Source organism: Plectrocnemia conspersa, unplaced genomic scaffold, assembly GCF_051122295.1.
Source record: "Plectrocnemia conspersa isolate PC_06_02 unplaced genomic scaffold, ASM5112229v1 ptg000002l, whole genome shotgun sequence".
NCBI classification, from domain to species: domain Eukaryota; kingdom Metazoa; phylum Arthropoda; class Insecta; order Trichoptera; family Polycentropodidae; genus Plectrocnemia; species Plectrocnemia conspersa.
This window is the reverse complement of record NW_028277166.1, coordinates 27,543,546-27,567,565: the sequence shown is the minus strand read 5'-3', so window position 1 is coordinate 27,567,565 and position 24,020 is coordinate 27,543,546. Positions and strand designations below refer to the sequence as shown.

Sequence of the window (24,020 nt, the reverse complement as noted above, 5' to 3'; positions counted from 1 at the left end):
TAAAATAGACTTGGGTCATTTTCGACCCGAGGGACTTGAGTGTTACTTTTTTTACAAGAGATAATCCAGGTAACATATTTATTTTTTCTTTTCAAAAATTAGTTTATTATCTCAACAAAATCAAAGTCACGAAATTACAGATATGTAGTATTAATATTTTAAGATATATTTGCAAAACAAAATCGCTTCGGGTCGAAAAAGACCCGAGGGACGGATGAAGGTTAATTCGTGTTATTTTTATTGTAAAAATATATAGAGCATTCAAAAATTGCATCAAAAATATATATTAGCAATCACTTTAAATTGAAAGTAAGTAGTTTATTTCTTTATAAAACTTAAAATTAAAGTTATTTTATTTTTTCCAAAAATAATTATCTTAAAAAAATTTAAATTAAAAAATTCTAAAATATATGACCCAAACGTATGTATACGTATTATAAATTCATTATTGACAATGCAAATGTAAAAGCTATACAATTTTTTTTTAAATATAAAAATAATAAAGTAAATCATAAAAAAGCTTTCAAATATAAATATTCATATTTTTAATGGCTTACATATTATTAAAAACGTATACTTAATAAATTTAATAAATTATTAAACTTTTTCAAAAAAAGTCATCTCAAATCTTTTAATTTTCTATTGCAAAAAAATCACTTTATTAAAATTAAAATATATAACCTTAAAAAATTAACATTATATTATTCTAAAATATATGTTTGTACATATGTATGATAAATTACTTATATGACAATGCTAATGTATTGTAATAATTCAATAATCAATTTGGATATTTATTGCTAAATAGTAATAGAGGACATTTTAAAGTAGTCAAATATGTATTTATATATTATTTTTAATTTAAATAATTTATATATAATCAACAACACATCTCTTTTATAAATTCAGTTTTTATTTGAACTTTTTATAACCATATTTCTTTAAATCGTAATAATTTTGTCTGCAAAAAAAAAAAATATCCCCAAATATACGTATAATTATAGTAAATTTATTTTATTAAATTATATTCCATAAAAAGTAACATAATATTATTTTTTTAGTACAGTATTTGACCTAAGAATATATATCAATGCTAGTGAAAGTTGATTAAATCTCGCAACTAATTAGCAAAATAAAAAATAAGAGCATTTAAAAGTAGTTTTAAATACAATATATATTAGCAATTACTTCCAGCTAAAGTTTTTCAACAAAATCATATTCTCAAATAATTTAAAAATATATGTATCAATAAATTATTATATGCCAATAATATCAAAAAAGGTTATCAAATTTTTCTGTAACACTAAAAAATATTATAAGGTATTTTAAAGTAGCCTCAAATAAAAAAAATCATATTTTTCTAACCACATACATATATACAAGCCAATTTATCACTTATCTAAATATTTTTATTTTCGTGAATTAAATATATTAAATTTTTAATAAAATACAATAAGATTATTTTGACTTTTTCAAGCTAAACCATGAGTATGATTTATATATGTCATAATGTTTTGGCTTACTTTGACTCATGCTATTTTTCTTTTCGCACACTGATATGTGACAAATAATTCTCACAAAACACATTTAGCTTCTCACAATTTTCACAAAACAAGAAGTTATTCTCAGAAAATATAACCATAATACTTAAATTCTTAATCTAAAATTAAATCAGAATTTTTCATTCATTGTCAATGCCCGCTTTCCCAAGACAGTTCTAAAAAATAAATTTATATACATGTTATAAAAATAAAATAACATCAGTCTAGTAATTGTATAAAAATATCAGGTGTCATTATTTCAACGATTATTACAATATTTCCTTCATTGTAGCACAAAGGGTCAAACAAGAGTTCAAATTGCAGAATCCACACCAACGTTTAAATTCGATTACTCAATCCAAATAATTATTCATCCAAACTGCCGATAATTAGAGGGTTGATTACGTTGCGCAATCGAAGCGCTCCAATTTGACCCTACACGCATTACTTTGCCTTTTATTTTTTCAGACCACTTTCACCTTTCGCTTGGCAAAGGAACGGAAATATTTCGATCGAAAGTAATCAAGGGATAATGTAGATATACATACTTTATTATACGCGAATCACGCGGCAAAGCTCACGAAGCGAGAAAAAAGCACGACGGACCTTTCACAAATCAATTTGAATCGACTATCTATCAATAATGGGCTATAATAAATTTGGCATAATGAAAAGTTTCCATTTTGTGCTTATGTAAATTGCAGAAAATTGCTCACTTGTAAAAAAAACGAGACATGAATTCGTAGACAATCGATCTGTGTAATATTCTGTATAACCGTTGAATATTATATACGTTTTATATTTAATGAATATAATTATAACATCATAATAATGTAAATATCTATGCAAATAAATCTGAAGATGGTTTTTAGAACCGCAATAAAAATCGCAAAACCTTCTGCGTCTATTAAGCAAAAAATATTTTTTCGTTATATTTCTTCAGCGAAATAGTTTAATTGGTAACTGTATTAATTCATGTTGAGAATCTTGCAATATACCACAGAATTCATATCCCAACAGATTTATAGGAAGTTTGCTAATCTATATATTTTACATTCGTTGCAATTCTCAGATTTCGAGGTTTTAAAAACTTCAATTTTAACACAAAAATAGAACAAAGCCAACTTATAAAATTACTAAAACTCATACTATTTTTCTACTTGAATTGTATTAAATATTTTTTTACGACTTTAATTCGACAAGATTTGTATGAATCATTGTGTTTCCAAAAACTAAAATCCACTTATATTTGCTGACGTTTATTGCATGTGCGTTGTAGTTATCTCTCAAAGTATAATATGCCATAAAATGCGATGCGAAAAGTTTTGAACAGTGGTAAAACGATGGTTTTGAGGCACGTAATAACATACTGTGGATAATAAAACAACCAAAGGGTTTATTTACAACTTCTAAATATGGTCTAAATATACGTTGCTGCAATGTTTGCTAAATTTTATCTGAAGCTTTAACATTTTAATACAGCAACAATTATCTGGAATATTTTATTTCCTCTTTTTAGTATTTACTATAAATAAAATTTAAAATATTTTTAATATATATTCACATATTAGATAAATTAAATGGTTAGTTATGTTTTACCAAATGTTTATGTAATATCATGTATGAAATGTTATATTATAAATTAAAGTATGTATTTAACTTTTTTCTCGATGAGGAGTTAGAGGTATTTTTCGCTTACGATCTTTCCCCCTTGCGGCAAGGGCATTTAATCATGCATCGAAGGACCAGCGAAACATTTTATTGCTATAGATCGTTTATTTAAAAAAATATTTTTCATATATATATATATATATATATATATGACATTTAGAATTGATGAGTATTTTTCATTAAAATTACTTTTTATACAGAATTTTTTATATATTAAGACATTATCATGAATTGTTTTTTGACCATCGTGACGCATTTGGGTAACCTATTAGATTAGGATGGTTTTATTTTATTTAAAATAAATAAACTAACAAACGACTTTTTTCTAAACAGTATGTATGTAGGGAAAAAAATATTTTAAATATTGTGTCTATAAAGATTCAATAGTAAAAATCAAAGTTTTCTTGATCATTTGGTAAAAAGCTACTGTCTGATTATCGTAAATTAATTATATTTATAAACAAAATATATACTTTATTGCCTTTAACATACATCTGAAGTCTCGGGTTTTTTTGGGAATCAAGAAACAAATTTTAAAAATCTCGGGAGTTTTTAAATATTTTTCATTTAAATCATAGAAAAGTATGTCAAACTTTTTTGTGTAAAAGTCTAGCAAAAAAGGTCCTAAATTACTGGTTTTGAGCTTGATATTCTATCAAAAAGGCTAAAATCTTTTTTTATCTTTTTAACTTCATGTTACATATAAAAATGTATATCCATGAGAAAAATAACGTAAAAAATAAACACTTTGTAATTGCCGAAATTTCAGAAATCATTCATTATTCTGAGTTAATATTGTGCTTCTGTGATATTTAAATTAATAAAACAATTTTCAAATATAAATAACAAATTATTATACTTTTGAGTATAGCAAGTAATAGTATTTTTGGCAAAATTAAAATGAACTGTTTCTATGTTTTATTATTTTTTTATAGAACTAAGTGTGTATGAACCTGTATCTATTATGCAAACTGTATTTTTTGATTCTTTATAATTTTATGAATATATTCGAATAGTGAAAATCACGAATATTTAAAAACTAGTTGGTGTATGGATTTTCTTGTTTCTTATAAAATTTGTAGTAACTTAATTTATTATTTCTAAAACATAGACAAGCTTATAAAAAAAATAGTACTTATAGTGAAAATTAAAAAAATATTTTTTATTCGTCTAGGGTTAGTATCTATACAATAAAACCTTTTTCGAAGTCGCACAACGCACCCAGCTCCCAAAGTGATTAAGGATGAATACTTATATGATAAGAAAACACAAATTGCAAATTTCAATAGATTTATTTTTGCATCACGCATTCGAATGTGTTTCTCCTTAATTCTGTTATTTTTTAAATAGAAAACTATTTTTGTACAGAATCAATAAAGAAACAACATCAACAACACCTTTATTCGCCGACAGCCATTATTACCGCGATAATGGCGCGAAAAAATCATGTCGAACATTAAAACTCTCCATGTTCGCAAAGAAATAAACTTTCAAAGCCTTACAATAACAATCGAAGTATTCAAATCACTTTCGTTGCATCGCCACCGATGCTTTCGAATTCTTCCGCAAACTTTTCGATCGCACAATTGCCGGATGCCTATTTTTAGACTCTAATTACGTTTCTTCTTTTTTTGCTGCCATGTGACAAATTATAGACCCACATATCGAACGTATAGTGAACGATTCCTCGGCCGCTACCTATCCTCGTCTCACTCATGGGAAGTCATAAGATGTTGAGGTATGAGAGATGTTGAAGTAGCCATCCATCTGGTGCTTTCACCTTTCCCTGGTTGCCCCAGGCGGTCGTCCGGCAACTTGTGAGAGAAGATCTAGGGCTAACTGCCGAATATTACTACCATATAATAATTCATATCAAAAAATATTTTATTAAAGTAAACCACATATTTCGGCGTGATAAATATTTTTATATGGTATGAGAAAAATGTACTAGTTATATTACATTAAATTTAATTCAGAAATGATTCTATCAGAACCTCAGCTAATTTCAAAAGACTCGCAAAACGGATCTTAAAAGTAAATGTTTTATCAAGGATACAAACAAACTATTAATGGTATCCAATAGTATTTTAAAGTGCACTATAAAATTCGTAGATCTTACTTTAACAAAGACAAGGTTCATTGGCATACAAAGCATCTCTGAAATAAGCATTTTATGCACTGATTTATAATATAAGATTATTATTAGACAAAATCAAAGAGTCTTGTTTCAGCACGAAACATCATCATTTTTTATAGAATCAAGAACTATAAAGGACGATGACTTCCCTTAATTCTAAATGCTGTATAAGTCAGAGCACTGAAGTACTGCATCACTTCCTACAGACACATTCAAAATTTCGCTTTCGTTTTGGAATAACAAAAGTTCAGCCGAACTCACACTAATCAAAGCTACACTAAATCGACCAATATGCTACTTAAAATTGTATACTAATATTGTCATTGTAATAATGTATACTTATATTGTCATTATATATTATATATATTAAATTTTCACAGCTTTATTATCTAAATTTTAATTGGATGTTTTTATATGTTCTATATAATATTACAAGATATACTTAATTCTCTATATATATATATATATATATATATATATATATATAATTGAATTATTTAAACTCCTGTTATATAACAGTTATGCACCAAAAAAATCAATTAACAATAAACTTAACGATCTGTTTTAACTGCCATTAAGAAGACAAGACCCGCATAACAAGTTCTCGAGCAATCGACCGTCAAATGTAATTCAATCATTGAACATTGACCAATTAAATTACGCTAATAAAAATAATTCAAGATTTTGCTTACCAATGCATTATTTTATATTATATTATAAATTATACAATAACAACTTGATTGCATTCAATCCAATTAAATTAAATATAAAATTAGGTCATCCATTTTCCTTCTATATTAGCATGTTCGTGGGTCTTTTACAGCCTTGTGCCAGCCCTGAATGAATTGGTCAAGAGCAGAAGAGCCTGCGGGGTTTGCTTTCGCAAAACTTGACTCACCACATTTCTTTTGCACATATGTGTTTACGGTATGTACATATAGGTAAGAAGTCTATGTGGGTTATTTTTTAAAAACCGCATATACCTCGCAACTGATATTTACAAAGCAATATAAAAATAGCATTATGGCAAACCTTGAAAAAAAAATCACAGTCTGGATTCGAACCATATCTTTGTTACCGAAAATCTGACTCACAACTTTCTACGACTATAAACATTTTATGGTGATGTATATGTGTATTTCTAAAATGTGGCGGTTTTATACAGAACAGGTTCGGTTCTCTTCAAAAATTGTTTATTAAGGCTATAAAATTGTTTTCCAATTTTATAACACAATGTCGCTTAATATAAAACTTGCTTTACGGATTTATTGATTTGTTGTAAAAATAATTGTTTCGGCTAAGCATTAAAATCATAAAAATATTGGAATGTCTCTATGAAGACCAATTACGGTTTAGTTTGATCGATGAAAATCACATCAAATCAATTTACTTTATTCGCGATAGCATCGCGGAATCTATTATACAAAATACGTTGATTATTGCTGGCTCGAAGCAATAACCCTTTCCATAGGAATACACATTATGAAGAAATTATTTTAGGTATAACCTAAAATAATTTCTTCATAATGTGTACGTTTTATTCTCATCATGAAGGCTGTATTTTACGACAGCGTAGTATCTCCATTATGCGTATTATCTTACGAAACGCTTTTAGATTGCTTTTATCGATTCTGTGCGTGTGTAAATATCAATAATTAGGTATCTTATTAAATATAACTTAGTACAAAATGTAGTAAGGGATATTTAATATATATCATAGAAATGTTATTGCGCATTTAAATTAACAAATAAAATACATCCAAATAATTTTAACTGCCCTATTAAATACATTTTATGATAAATGTAGTTTAACAATACATTAAATAAATAAATGTAAATATTGTGGCACATTAAAGTGTTGTTTTGAAAGTTTTTATTAAAGCTTTTGCATTCAAAGAAGAGGAGAAAAATATTTATTATACATTGATGATTTACATTTATATTTTGCTACAGCTAAATGTAACCTCAACATGCAATAGTCTACTACTAAGTACGCTATTGCATCTATGTATAATATATAGTTAATGCTTTTCAAACAGTGATAATGTAAATCTAAGCAATTCCAAAAGTGAAAAAAATATATGTAATAAGTATTTCATAAATGAATCAGCATTTAATATCAAAAAGCCTTGATTAATATAAAATACATCAGGCTACTTTTAAATGTTTTATTGTGTATATATATATTTAAAGCTCAACAAATAATTAGAATAAATAATCTAAATATTATGAATTGACCATATGATGATCATAGCATATTTAAATGTAGCTACAATCAGGCTACTCCTATGTGCGCCATTCCATATATTTAATTAATGCTTAGGAACAAATAGTCTCAATACTTTAAGTCAAATGTGTTTGAAAGAGAAAATCAAAAATATTAATATATTATCATATAATGAATATGGCGCATTTAAATGTAGCCTCTTGTATTTATTTTAATGCATTCAAATATATATACCATATACATTTGGCTATTGTTAATGTATGTATTTAAAAATTAATGGCAATATTTTTAAGTCTTAGATATTTAAAAAATATATATTATAAAATAATCATATGATGATTACAGTGCATTTAAATGTAGCCTCAGTTAGGCTACTTTTAATTGCGCCATTACATATGTATATATTTTCAATCAAATTTATAGGGTCAATATTTTAAGGCTTAGGCATGTAAAGAGGAAGAGAAAAAATATATAAATTAATATATTACAAATAAACTATACAATGATTTAGGCTACTATTAAATGCGCCATTTTATATATGTATTTAAGCATAATTATTTGCTTTAGAAATAAAATACATAAAAATATTTTAATTACATGATGACTACTGCTCAATAAACATCAGGTTTCTTTTAGGTGCGCCATTGTATAGTATAGTATGGTTAGAAAAATATACTAGATATTTGAAAAAAATATTTAATATAAATATATTCAATCAATCATAGCGCATTTAAATGTAGCCTCATTCATGTTATTTTTATGTATGCTTTTGCAATAATTTTGTCGCATTTAAATGTAACTTCGCCATACAAAATGATACTTATAAGGAGTCTAGGAAAATTTGCCGCCTGCAATTCACTGCCAGCAATTAATCACTAGCAGTAGTCAATTAATCACATAAAAAAATTATAACCTACAAATGCTCACTAGCATATTTTATCACCAGGCAAAAATAAATGTATATAAATTGGTCATTTTAAATTACAAATAAAGTATTATTTTTACCAACCGTGCAGTGAATAAATACAGTTTCAAAAAATTTTAATTGTGTGATATATTTTAACTAAAACAGATTGATCAAATGATAATTATAGCGCATTTAAATGTAGCTTTTTAATTTATAAGGCTAATGCAACATAGAATATATCAATTTATACTCATGAAATTAATATTATAATGGCATAAAGTTAAATGCTCAGAATTCAAATTAATTTTGGGTCAGAATAAAAAGAAATTTTTGGTCATAATTATATTATTTAGGATCATAATAAAATAAATAAAAATATCAAATGGTCAGAATCATAATATAGGACGATCATAAAAATAAAAAAAAATAGTATAAAAATTCATAAATATAAATGGGCAATAAATTATTTCTTTTAGAAATACATTATGAATATATATCAGTCGCACCAAAGCTAAAAAAGACAGGTTAAGTGCGAGCGAGCGGTAGCGAGCGAGCGTTGTTCAGAACATTGAATTCCCCATGAATAACTTAACGAATATATTTAACAGAGCGACAAACGAAACGGGAAGTATTTGGACAAGAACAAGCTTGACACCTGTTCGAATTGCTGATCGACTAGTTGTAGCAATCTTGAGCGTTACAGCAATAGCAACACTATTGCGTACTGAAAAAAATGATTCTGAACATCTGTCAAAATAATTCATACCAATGTCCAATTTCATATAAATTTTAAGCGATTACTATAAATTCTAACTATCTCATACTTATTCTGGCTAATGCCTATTAATATAAATTTTGACCCATGTAATATAAATTCTGACCACAAAAATATTAAAATTTTAACCTGAAAAATACGAGCTCATTATAATTAATATTGTTTAAAAATATCATATATTTTTTTTATATCCAAAAAAATAGTGATAACAAACTTTGATTTTTAAAGCGATTAAACAATGTATAATTGCGCACTTAAAAGTAGCCTAATGTATTTTTTGTTATATATAATTTATAACAATATGTTTCTATTTTATATTACATCTAATTCGTTGTATAAAAAATAATCATTTAAAATTGATTGTTTTCAATACAAAATTAATGTATTTATACATAAATAAGATAAATTTTAATTTTATTAAATACGCGTAATTTATAAAAAATAAACTTAGTATGTACTGAAAGAGGAGCTAAACAATAACGCAATTGGTCTTTCTCTCTCTTTTGTCCGAAGACTAGTACAAAACTATTGATATTATTGATCACTCGATTCTCTTTCAGATGAAAAAGCAACTCACAGTCTCTCTCAAGACTCGCCAGCTTATCTTATTTGACCACGAGGAACCAGAGACTAGAGAGACTCATTACACACAAATTCAGCCAAATATTTTTGCAATTTTTTTTCTAATAATTAGTTGTGCCATGCAAAGTGTATATGATACATACTGTCCTACATACATACATATGTATATGAGTAAATACATATGTTTATAGGTTTACATACACACACAATGTACCTATATAAGATACTCACATATGTATTTACTCAATACATAATATTGAGTAAATACATATTATTTATGTATAATTTGGTGAAGTACCAAGTAATTTTATGAACATAATCTTAACATTTTTTTATTTTACCTATTATTGTTTACAGGTGCTCTTGAAATATAACTTTTTTTTATACTATCTGTATTTAGGAAAAGTTGAAAAAACAATCATATAGTATGTATGTATAAAAAATAATATTATAAAATTGAATCTAAAAGAGATTTACATACGAAAAAACATTCGGCATGTAACACACGACTTATTACATTTTTTTCAATAAATATTAAAATGTAAAAATATAAAAAATTAAATAAATACATATTTATTTTAAAACATAAAATAACGTAACCAAAATCCCAATCCAAAGAACAACAATAAAACATACAAAATCAAACATTGAAAAAAAAATTATAATGTTATGAAAATAAAATCAAAATCAATGAGATATGATATATGTGGAATAGATTTTTAGAAACTTTACCTTGATATGTCCCAATATTCTTCCATACAGATTAAAACCATTCCCATTTCCACCCATTGAATGCGAATAATAGAAACTCGATTTGACACGCGCCTTGTCGATTCGCACGAATTTAGAACGGCTCATACAAAGATCATCACGCGAATCATTCTTCATCTTCTTCCGGTCGGATACTTCTTCTGTATACATAAAAAGAATATATGTATGTGTGTCGAGCAGAAGCGACCAGAAACGACTGTTAGAACCCTTCCTCTAATGCCAATTGGTATTCTGAAATCGTCACAATTTCCTCAAAACACCTGCCGACAACATCCTTCGCCACAAGACCAACTGATCACACACTTAAACTGTGTAATCAGTTGCTAACCGATGCATCAATGGAGTGTGACGTCACAGCGAAGGATCCGTGAATAATTTATTAGCTTGCCCTCCATACGTAACGCACAATCTTAAGCGATCGATCGGAACAAGAGGAAAAAATATATATCAACAGTAGAAAGTTGATTAAAAAAATATGAATATAAATAAAACAAACAGGGTCAGCGAGTCCGAGAGTGCGGTGGCCTCTTTAGCTTTGGCTCATCCTTATGAAGAACTAAGAGTGCTTCTAATTATTGCCGTATTTGCTTGTAATCTTGTCCCCGATCAGCCTTTCGAAATCACAGATTGACACTTCTGAATCCGCTCTAAAAGTTTTTTTAGTTCTGTACAGATATGTCGGATTTGTCTATAAGCGGAGCGAATTTACGAAATAAGCGAAAGGTGCGCTCGAATTAATGATTGAACTAATTGAAGCGTTGCTTCATCTGGATTATTTGTAGAGATGAGCTACCGTGAATGTGAAAGGATATATTTAGATTGGAGACGATAATCAACCTGTACCTTATACTGGCCTTTGAACGAAGCTTGGACGAATGGGAGAAGAGCTAATTTAGGATCAATAGTATTATTGTTTAGCACTGTAGTAAATCCCTTGATTAATGCATATCTTTAGTGTACTATGTAAGGCCAACAGAACTATTTTAGGTATTTCATAAAGTCAATGCGCTTGTTACAAAACCCCACAGAATATCATTTTTTACGTTAAATATTGTCTCATTTATTAAAAACATTATCGAATATAACTGCCACATCTATGAATTATAATAATATACTAGCTGCATGTACATAAAAAAAATACTAAGAATATTCGTATAAGAGAGGAATCCATCTGGTCAACTACTGAACTAAGTGAGATAAACAGAACTAGTGTTTAGTAGACCCACGCCCATTTTTATACCATTTCCTACTACATGACCACACACTACATCTACGTCGATATCTTTAAATAAAATCACTAGAACAGTCCATATCTCGCGCCTCCGAGATAAATCGCATATGCATGAGATGTTTATCGTTCTTGTCTGGAAGGCGCCTTTTTCTCCATCGCCGTCATCTCCGACAACTTCCTCGCCAAGATGGCCAAGAACCAGAAACCTCTTTGTCGGATGTGCGTGGACCACATCGGCACTGGGTTGTGAAAAATTCAAAGCAAACAAATTTAAACGGCGGCTAACGACCGTTAACAATTATCGCTGCACGCCGATTGTGACGCTACTCGTTATTGTTTGTACCGGTAGTATTTTTTTGTAAAAAAATCGATATATAACATGCTTTGCTGATTAAAGTAAATTATAAAACACGTAACGTTATGTAAAAAATTAAATTACTTTTTTAAAACACACTGTAGTTGAGTAACGTTCGATTAACATGTAAATATGGTTACAATATACACAGATGGTTTTAATTATATTTACTTCGAATTGAAAAACTATAACGTGAAAAATATGTATACAGATGAACTTTGATTAAATAGAACTGACGACAGAATAGCATTTAAGACATATTTTAGATCTAAAATATAGTCATGTAAAAAATATCTATTCGATTATTTTTATTTATTAATAATCACAAATAATTTGTACTGGACTACATTTAAATGCACCACCTTGTAAATGTATATTATTATTGTTTTAGATTTAATGTCAGCATTACTCAAGAGTATTATAAACTTATTAGAACATAATAATTATCGTAGCTGCCTTTTTAAAGTAAGCTTTGTTACAGATATAATTTTTTTTTAATTAAAGCTACAGTTAAAAGTCATTTTACTAAACTCAGAGATTGATTCTCTTATTTATTTTTCCAGATCTTGATTCCCATACTATCAGTAGATCTCTTTAAATGTATTTTTGATGTGCCAGAAGAGCTTTAATTTTTAAAGATTGCAAAAGCATTTCTTCAACTATTTTCCAATAATGAATCTCACGTTTAATTTGTAAACAAAGATTTTTATAACTGTTCAAATGATAATATTTTCTAATAAACATAAAAAATGGCTAATTTAAAAGTTATTTTAGCAAAAGTAAAACAATATCATTTCTCAGAAACTTGAAGAAAAAAACAATATTATTACAATAAGTCCATATAAATCAATTAATATTTTTTTTCCTAATTAGCTTGAAGAGTAATTTCTGTTCTGAACAAATACGTATTTTCCCGACACCTGTAATAGTCATCTTGTTTACTGACCATTTGTCAAATAGTTACCGATAGTTTACGACTAAGTTACTGACTACCTATAATTATTAACTAGTCATATGTTCCGTTTATTATGAAAGTGGTATAAGTCAAAACATTGAAAACCATAATATAATCATGTATTGTATTTTATATTCTTGTGCTTTACTCATTGTGAAAATACTTAAATACAATTTTTAATATTAGTATTGTGAAATAAGTAAAATTGACAAAGCTTTCTCTGCTAGTTTATTATACTATTTTTATTTAAAATATAGAATATATAGCTATTTTTTGCTGCAATATATGCATAACATTTATTATCTTATAGTGGTACATGTTTGGGACAACAATATACAATAAATTGATCATAGAGTAGTTAATAATTCAATAAGAAATACAACTTTTTTGATCTTGCTGATTACTATTAAGTAATTGCACAATGTTATGGCAATAAAAATTTAAGTAATCAATACTAAAAATAAAATAAAATAATATGATAAAACTCGTATATTGCTTAAAAATACAAGAGATACGATTTTTAATAAATGTGTTTTATAAATGTAATAATTAATTGTAATAAACGCAAAAAAAAAAATTTACTGTCAATTAAATTTTGACAAGAAAACTGTAGTATCCAATATTAAAAATAAAATAAAATATTATTATGGTTTTTGTATATTAGTTTGAAATACAAATAATAATATTTTTTAAAAATGTGCTTTATAAAATGTTTTATAATGAGTCTTTATATAATAATAAATATATCTATCGCCCAAAAGAAGTGCAAGAAATCTTAGTAAAGTATGAGTAAAATTGTGTTATATATGGACTTCAATAACAAGCGTATTAACTAAATTATTGCTAGTTTAATTAAATTGAATTAAAGTATACAAAAATTTCACATTTTACATTTCTTCAAAGAAGATTTGATAAATTTATAATTTATTTTTTAAAATGATATTTCCTTATGATGTTGAATTTATGTTAATATTGCTTTCGTTAGGTTAGGTTACATTTTCACTAAAGCTTATATCAATATTTTATTTATATTTAATAAGGCAGTAATATATGCAAACAATGCGTTAATACTGTTTTAAAAAATCATTATAATTAAAATATATAAATATTATACGAATTAATTTATAAATAAATATGATTAAATTTGCATATATTGTACAATATAATCCGCTTGATTATCTTTAAAATTAGAAATTTTTAAGGTAAATAACTATGAACCTAATTTTGGTGACCTTTTATAATCGGTTTACTTAGATTATTCTTATTATTTCTTACAACAATCATTATAATGTGAGTAAATATTGGTTGACCGGCTCAAGATGCTGTTTTGAGAGGTGTTGACAAAAGCAGTCTCGCAATTCGGAAACCAGCAAAATGTCAAGGAGGACCTCGCCAACAGGTCTTAGCGATGAAATACGACTCTTGTCCGCGGATGGACCAAACCACTCATGGCCTTTAACTCAAAGGCGGTCTTTTCAGTCTAATTATCTCCACAGAGCTCAATTCATCATCTGCCAATAAGTGGTTTCTCAGAGGAAATCTGTTAACTTTCGCTTTCAAAACACCAGTTCGATCAGCTTCATTTTACTACAAAGCATCACAAATCCGCTTGAACCTTGACCGGTTATCAAAAAAAATCATTTTCAATTTAAATTTGGACGTTCGATTGGAGAAACTGCTTTAAGTTTCCATCTTTGACGAGACGGTGAGGCAACAGTTGATATATGTATGTGAAAAATAAAAATGTCATCCGCTTTGATTTGGATATTAAAACTATAAAAGGCCATGGAGAGATCGTTATCCTAGATTATCCACACGCTTAACTGAGCTAAGAACATATTATGCACATATTTGGTAGAATGTGTTCATTGCGTGTGTCGAGAATGTGATGAATGAAATAATAAGGGCTATTTTTAATTATAGTGGAACGTCGTTAATTAGACCGTTAAGTGGTGTCGGTGTATTTGTTCTTGTATATTGTATCCAATCAGTTCAATAGCCTTTACAAGAAGTATGCTTATTAAAAGAACGAGCTCGCATATATTTATTCTGCTAAATAAACATTTTTTATATGCAGGTAAACATAATATGAATACCGGATATAAAATAAGTAATAAGTACCACATACTTCAAAGTGTTACATGCATTTATTAAATAAAAACATATTTTAATAATTTCAATTCTGTACAACGGTTTTTGTAAATCATCCTTTTTGACACAATATGTAAATACTATAGTATTAAATTTAATAAAAAAAAAACTATACTAATTAATTGAATTTTTTTTTTTTAAATTTATAATATGTATAATATTTAAAATATTACGCGATTGTGTAAAACACAAAGCCGCAAGACCAATATTATTATATTATTTTAACATGATATAAGACTCCATTCATTCTTTAAAAAAACGTGTTATAAATGTCATTGAAATTATATTTTTTTCCATCATAAATTACCCAAATTGTATTCAATTAACACCTGGAATCTCGAGCTTAAGTCTTAAATGTCATTTTTTGTCAACCATTGTCTGACCTTTGCATGCTTCTTCACTGTTTAATTCCACAAAACGCCAAGGCCGTAACGAATGCATCGAAAAAACATAATCAAATTCGATATCGTTATTAAATTCAAAACCCGCACGAGGATATGGTCCATTATGTTAATCACTACGTATATGATTCCACTCTCATCTTCTCTTTTCATACAACTTTGAGCAAAATATGCGAACAGGTTTCGCGCTCGCGACGCGTCGATATCTTTTAAATTAATTCATTATATAAATGCAAAACACACAAGTCGATTATGCACGTGTATACTTATTAACTTTTATGTCTATATAATGTAGAAAGTGCACTCGTGTGTATGAAACACAACACAAGATGAGGAAATAGCCTAATGGAGGATATGCCTTAAGGCTCGCAACTGATCTAATCACCGCAACACACATGATCAAAAAGTTCTAACGTTTAAATCAAGTCAGTGCATGGTGTGTGTGTGTGTGAGTAAAAAATTAACGACTTTATAATTTGCTATACATAATGATAATAATAATAGATTTGTGCCACGTTCGCTAGTTTCGATGAATTTTCGGAGTCGTAAAAAAATGTATAACAGTAGTAAACGCGAGCGAAAGTTATTGTCTGTTTTAAAGCTCATTGTTCGGCGAGACTTTGGCGATAATGATATCGTTATACGGAAAGAAATGTCGTATTGTGTCGAAAATAAAAACGAAAAGGTTCGTGCATAATGTATGTGCATGAAAAGATCAGATAACTCGAATAAAAAAATTATAATGTTGAAGCATGAATGGGCCATTTTTTTACTTTTTGCTTCCTCACGAACTTATCAATGTAACATGCTTTTAAAATAACTTGTAACATGATATTTATATTAACACTGTAATATAAAGATGATTCTAAACTACAAATATATAATTGTATATTAAACATACAATTAAAAAAAATAATCAAAAAAATTTGGAATATCTTTATATTTTAATATTCTAAGCATTTTATAATACTAATAATATTGTGAATATAAATCAAACTCCTTTTTATATTTTATTTGGATACAACATAGCTAAGAAGCAATTTGTGTATAATCTGTTATTAATATGTTTAAGAAACATATAATTAACTGCATCATCAAAAATATTTTTATATAAACAGTAATAAATGTTTTTTTAAACAGTAATAAATATTTTTATATAAACAGTAAAAAATTATTTTTATATAACCATGAAACTTGTATTTAAATGCAAATATTTTTAGGTTTAATATAATATATGCTACATAAAAAATATATTATTAATTAAAAAAAATTGAAAGTAATGGAAGATTCCTAAAAAAATATTTATAAATTAAATTAAAAAAAACTACTCTTATTTATAATTGAAAATTTGGACACTAAATAATAGTCTAACATTTTTGATTTATTGATATTTTTTCAGTTAATTATTCAGTTTTGTAACTATAAAATAATATACTCGTACAACATAATAGGTAAGTTAAGAAATGTATTTATAAATATGATGAAAAATATATATTTAATATTAGAAGCTTAAAATACATAATGATAAAATTAGAGTATGGTAATTAAAATACATATATTAGAATATAAAAGTCAAATTTATAGAGAATGCACATAATAGTATATTTATTATAGTTTACAACTGCAACAATTATGATACAAATATAAAATAACTAAATATATAGTTTATTATTTTTTACTATAATATTACTTGTAAAAAATTGTTTTCAACACTACAATTTATCTTCAATAACAAAAATAAATATTATTACAAAATATACAAAGCAATTTTAATGCTGATTTTTATAGATTTCACTTTTTTATACTTTAAAAATCTATAACTATAAATTATTACTCAAAATTTTATTTATTATTCTATATTATGTTTTACTAAGACATGAAAATTAAATTTTAATACCTTTTGATAATTTTGCCTAAGCAAAAATCTTACACAACCATGAATTTAAAAATATAAAATCAACGATATTTTAACTTTGATGTAAAAATGTATTTGCAGATTTTAGATACGGCACATTTATTTATAATAAATATGCTTTATTTTGTATTATTTAATCCAAATATAAAAAATAATAATAAAATTGTTGTCATTAATACGTATTTTTTATACAGATATTATGTATAATATAAGATTATTAACCCTTTGCACTCTCAATCCACGCTCCAATTACTACATACTGTTGATCGTACATCGTACGTTAACATTATGCAAAATTATACGTTTTTTGTAAGCACGTTATATTTTTTATATATATATAAACATCAATCAAATCACAGTTGTACTTTTTTCTAACTAGGTTATATTATTTTTTGTTAAGTTTATCAAATCTACTACAAAATACAAAATACAATGTGTTTTAAATTCTTGTTTGTTTTTTTTACCAGTCAAATTTATAAATCCTCTTTTAGTAAAACTCAACCTTTGATATTTAAGTCTCATAAATTCTCAATCATCACGAATAAAAAATATTTTAAATTGCAACTGTTTCATACATATTTAATAATAAATGCAGTAAAATCCATATAATTTGATTATTTTTAATGAAGCAATAAAAATAAATGGAGTGGAAAAGGTTAACAAACAATAAAATATTTATTCATGGTGTATTTTTAAACTATACATAAATAAAAAAAATCAAAGTTTTATGTCTGGTTAAACTTGTTAAATTTTATTAACATAAACTTGAGACCATTCACATATAAAATTATTTATTAATTAAACTTTTAAGGGAGCAAAATATTTCTTTAACCTTATAATATTTCATAAAAAATATATGCCGAATATTTTTTTTAACATGGCATAAATAATAATTAATAAACAATAACTTTGAGAAAACGATTATTGTATATTGTCATTTATTTACAGGTAAAGAAACTTGAAGCATAAATAAAATATAGAATAGCTTACTTTTATGTTTGTCGTTACTCTAACCACCACTTCCTGTACACAGCTTCCAGTCACTTCACATCAAACGATCCTAGTCCTGCGGCAGGTGTGTACCATTACCACCATTTTTTCATAAAATCAAACAACACCAAAAAGCAATTCGATCCTCGTGAACTACTTCATCTTTGCACTACGCGTCGCAGATGAAGAAAAAATAGAACATGAATTGTTTACGTTTCGCCGGTACGTCAGAGATTAGACTGAAGAACTGTGGTTAATGACAACGTCCGACCGGCTCTAGACCAGAAGCGGCACTGCCGGCACCTGACACTCTTCGCTCTCTGCAGGTGCATAGCGCCGTCAATGGGATTGGCGATGGCCAACCGTTGGTTAAAGGAAACTTTCTCTGGGTGCTTTGAGAAGATCCGAGATCCGTATTATCTTTTGAGATCGTAAGACAAAACTAATATATTGATTCATCACAATTATTGACTGCATATATTTTACAATGAAGTTTTTATTTTCACTAATACAAATATATTTTCGACGTAATTTGCGGGAGGGCTGCTCAAAAGCATAGTAGAAAAACCATCAATGCTCGTGCAGCTCCAAACGTGGGTTTCAGAAAGTGGTTATAGTTCTCGGTCGCGTCCACTGTTCTTGCCTGTAAAGTCTAGGACTGGAGCACTTGCCAACTCTTCTCATGCCGGTACGTCTGCTCAATACTATGCATCAAGATATTGACATTTTCTGAGGTGATTTGTGTCTGTCCTTTTATCATGTTTTCATGTTTTTAGTAATATGTGTGTGTGGCTTTATGTATTTGTATGCATACGTATATATGTAGATATTTATATGTATTTTTAAATTTTAATATATATTATGTTTTTGACCATCATGACGCATTTGATTAAATTTTCAGGTCACGATGCTCTTAATTTTAGTAAATAAATAAATGTTACAGTGAACGAGTATTTTCCGATGAAGTTATATTTTCACTAGTGAAGTCCAAATGTATTTTCACTAGTAGATATATATATTTCTATTAGTGAAATATTAATTTAACTGATAAGCGCTAATGCAATTATATGCTGCTCTAAAATGTCGATGAAACTCAATTCGACAGTTGCGAAACGTATATTTGCTGTTCATTTTCAATGGTAATACACATTCAATGTACGCAATTGTGTCAAAATATAATATAAAATAATAAATTAATATGAAACGTTGAATTAATAAAAAACACGTAAAAAACAGAGTTCCAATGGCATTACATTCGACGTGTGATCAGAAAATATCGACAAATTTGGATTTCGCTTTCATTTTCAATAACGCTCGACGATCTCTTTATTTTGAAATGAAAATGTGAAATCAATTAAAGATATTATGATTAGTAATCAAATTATAATAATGCTCGACATAAAGATATAAATTATCTAAATATAAAACTCTCAATTTTCTTATATGCATAATAAACTTATACTTGAAAGGTCAAAGCTATGTTTTCTGCTGCGCAAAATTCCAGCTGGAGTCCCGCATGGTAGTTTCATATAAAAAAATATAAACCAACTTATCTCTATAATCAGTGACTAAGACAAGAGAAATATAAAATGCCTGAACACATCAAGATATAAATATTTTTTGAGAAACTTTATGTCCCTGGTTATATAAATACATAGTCTTAAACGTACTAATACAATTACTTATATTTTTTATGTTTCCTTCGTTTATCTAAAATTGGTATAACTATTACATACTTTTATATAATTTCCCCTTGCAAACTATAAAATGGTTATAAACCAGTAAATTGTTCTTAATTTTAAAGTATGTATTATTCTGTATTCTTTAAATTATAATAAACGTTTATAAAAAATAAACAAATATATTAGGAAGATTGCTGAGGTATTTGGTTTTTAGAAACTCCCTGAGCAATTAAACGAAGTCGTTGACGATCCAGCATTGTTTCAACAGTGATAACAGATGATGAATCATGAGTGTATGGTTATAAGAGCCAATCATTTCAATGAATATGCCACGAAGAGCCACGCCCTAAAAAAGTACGTCAAGTTTGATCGAATGTCAGTTTTTTTTTTTAGATTTTAAAAAATTCAATGCGAAATCTTACCAATACTTATTCTTACCACAAAGTCGTACATTCAATAGGACGTATTATTAGGTGCACATATGTTGATCATCTGATAATATCCTAATCATTTTACATTAAAGAGATGAATGCATTAGTTTGACTTTTTTATTCTTTTTTGTTAAGAACATGGGGACACAGGTGTGTATTTTTTATTTTTATATTGACATTTTATACTAGATGGAATTAGTTACATTGTAAATTTTTTTGTAGTTTTTGAAATAAAGACAGCTACTATGAAATACATAGATACTGATGATAACGGACGTTGTGGCTGATTTAAATGTAATTAATAAAATAAGGACGTTGTTAAATGTATTGTTGGGTTTATCAACTGAACTGATTAAATGTAATGTACATATATAGTTGCCACGAAAATTATTATATATTTACCTCAGTATTGTATCAGATTTTGCATGTTGTACCATAACATTAATGAAATTTTCATTATATACACTTGTAATGCATTAATCGAATTATATGCAAATATCATTATATACATGTGTAACGCATCAATCGTGTCATTACGTGACATTATTAATGCGTTACAGGATTATTCACGGAGCATCCTTACTCTCCTCACTGTTCCATAACATCTGAAACACGGCACTACAATATAAAGTATTTATTACGTCGACACATTTCAGTGACCACTCACAAGTCACGAGTCTAAGTTTTTAATAACCCTGTTTTGTCAGATAAATGTAATGTAATCATTGTAATGAGAGAATGAGAGGCGGCTGATAATACATGCATTGAAAAAAAGATTTTTTAATTTTTTTAAAATTGAGAAATAAAAGAAACATTTTAAAGTTATTTAAAGTAATAGTGAGAGTGATTAAGCTGTAGGAAATAGATTATAACTACTCAAACTGCATTATTTCAACTGCAATTAAAATCAAAATAGATACTAAAAATCCGGTTTTAATCCATCTAGTAAACTTTCATTTGTATCTACATATAAACATTGTTTTCCTAGTAGAGCAAAAAGTCACATAAAAAATTGTTTTCATAAATATTTTGAGGAAAAGTAAATTAAAAAATAATGCTTAGATTTTTTATACCACAAATCGAAAACCAATTTGTATGCAATTATTGTTCTGAAAAAAACAGTGGAATAAAAGAGCAAAACGAAGTAAGAGGCAAATATTTAAGAGGCGTTTTTTCATCAATGCAATCTAAACTTATTTTTTAAGAAATAGCAAAGACTCAAACCAATTGTTTCAAACTATAACCTACAGATAATAGTTGAACTGTAAATTTTATTTTTATAAAGTAAAAAGCATTTCAAATAAATAACAAAATTTACTATGGCAAACATTTATTTTTTAAGAAAAATTTAGTACAAATAAAACAAAAAAATAAAAAATTCATATGAAAAATACACAATTGAAGTAGCAATTTTAGTTTCACTGTTAACTGTAAGGAAAAAATACATATTTAAAATCATTACCACAACCTTCATGATATAATTACGATATGACAATATCGACGGAGGATAAAAGAAAAGTATCATTTTGAATGGTGAATTTGTGACATTAATTACGCTTAAGACTACTACTAAAGTATAATCTATATCACATTTTTATTCAGACCTATGACTATTTAAATCGTCATAGATTTAATTTCACTCATGACTGCATTCCAAACGTTCCACCTTTGCGTCGCCCATTTTTGTTTCTCTTCTTCGGGCATTTCTTTTCTTATATTTGCTTCGTACTGTAACTTTACTTGAACTCCCATGCACATTTTCTTATGGCGAGGATCGAATGATGGATAATTCCAGGCTTTGTTCATTAAGGTTTTTGCATGTTTGTGGAATCCCAACTGAGAGAAAGCTAAAGAGAGAAATAACAACCCTCTAGCTATACCGTTCTCATCATTGGATGTTTTAGCCAAATGTATCTGTTGCAGCGATGTTAATAATGCCATTTTTGCCTAAAACAATATAATAATTAATAAAATGTAATACAAATAATAGATTTAAAATTTAAAATAATTACAAATTTAACGGAATAGTCTCCGAGTGCAGAAAATCCTCCTCCGAGAGTCGATAACCAAGCAGCAGCACATTCTCTTTCTAATGCTATATGACAATCTCTCCATAACCTATTATTCCTACAATAATAGTAAAAGTATTAATTATATAATCAAGTATGAAACAAATTCTCACTGTCTAGATTTACATACCAAGTATAATCTATCATAAACGAGTCGGACAACTTTGATTCGACGACTATAAAACACTTATATGTGATATTATCATCGATGTTTCCTTCGTCCTCTCTCACTTTATTTTTAAATGTTCTAATCAAGTGTTTTCTGTAGAGTTTCGTCGTACTGATAGGTTCCAAAAACGATTTCAGTAACATTATGTGAGTGTTAAACTTATAATGCTTATATATAACTCGTTCTATGTTATCGGAATTTAGGTTATGTTCCGAATCCGACGCAAATTCGCGATATTCTAACTTTGGAAGATGCTCGTGACATTCTGTGCACAGTTCTAAGCTCTCTTTGGTCACAAGATACGTACGCCTGACCGATTCGTCTATGAACAAATTCAAGTAAAGTTTAAAATTCATAATTTCTAGAAGTTTCTTCAAAAATTGATCAATTTATGTAGATTTCAGATATTTTGCTTTGATCGATTTAACTGAACGTTGATAATATATGATAAAACGACAATTAATAACATAAATGACACAATGTCAAGAACTTCAACATCTCGAACTAGTCACGTGACTTGGAACTGTCAAACGCTTATGGCCAAAAGCTATCGAGTGAAAACATGTACGGCCAGTGAGGTATTTTATTAGATAGTTAATAAAAATATTTTTATTTTAAACAAAATGAACTATAAAAATAATAATAAATAATAATACACTATTAATACATTACTTTAATTAACCCTATGTATAAGAGTTTATATTGCTCACAGTACGACTGCGCATCAAAACACACGATCTAAAATACTCGCAAGCATTACGTAATGAAACTTCAAAACTATTGACCGCAAGAGCAATGAAACTATAAAACATTCAATTATGCTTACATAAACCTTTCTTGTAATCAATACGTACATCGAATATGACTGAGTTTATTTATAATTATTAATATATTGAACGCTTTTAATGCTTAACAAACTTGATAATTACAATAAACACATCGTTATTTTGTAGATGGCAAAAAGCTCAATTATCTTTACTAACAAGCAACTAAATAAAAAGGTTAAAACTGTATTATCCCAATGGTAAATATACATTTAAAAGTAATGTTTAATAATAGT

The 24,020-nt window shown here is 27.3% G+C and overlaps 2 protein-coding genes across 3 annotated transcripts in view; both read right to left on the bottom strand.

Annotated features, from left to right (window-relative positions):
* Nucleotides 1-18,904, bottom strand: part of LOC148238244 (uncharacterized) — a 77,780-nt gene extending 58,876 nt beyond the window's left edge. The window contains exon 1 of one of the 2 annotated variants that reach the window (XM_088206195.1): nt 18,610-18,904. Coding sequence is in view for 1 of the 2 variants with exons in the window: in XM_088206194.1 (XP_088062320.1) it covers nt 10,573-10,761 (189 nt within the window). In the remaining variant the exon portion in view is untranslated. Of the gene's footprint in view, nt 1-10,572; nt 10,837-18,609 lie in introns of those variants that run through there. The other variant, XM_088206194.1, reaches the window with a different exon arrangement.
* A 3,131-nt stretch (nt 18,905-22,035) lies between these two features.
* Nucleotides 22,036-23,488, bottom strand: LOC148238243 (uncharacterized). The gene is made up of 3 exons (XM_088181777.1): nt 22,922-23,488; nt 22,735-22,849; nt 22,036-22,669 (listed from the first exon to the last, which is right to left on the bottom strand). Exons 1-3 carry the CDS (start codon nt 23,314-23,316, stop codon nt 22,337-22,339), a joined length of 843 nt encoding a protein of 280 aa, XP_088037903.1. The 5' UTR covers nt 23,317-23,488; the 3' UTR covers nt 22,036-22,336.
* Between the last annotated feature and the right edge of the window lie 532 nt (nt 23,489-24,020).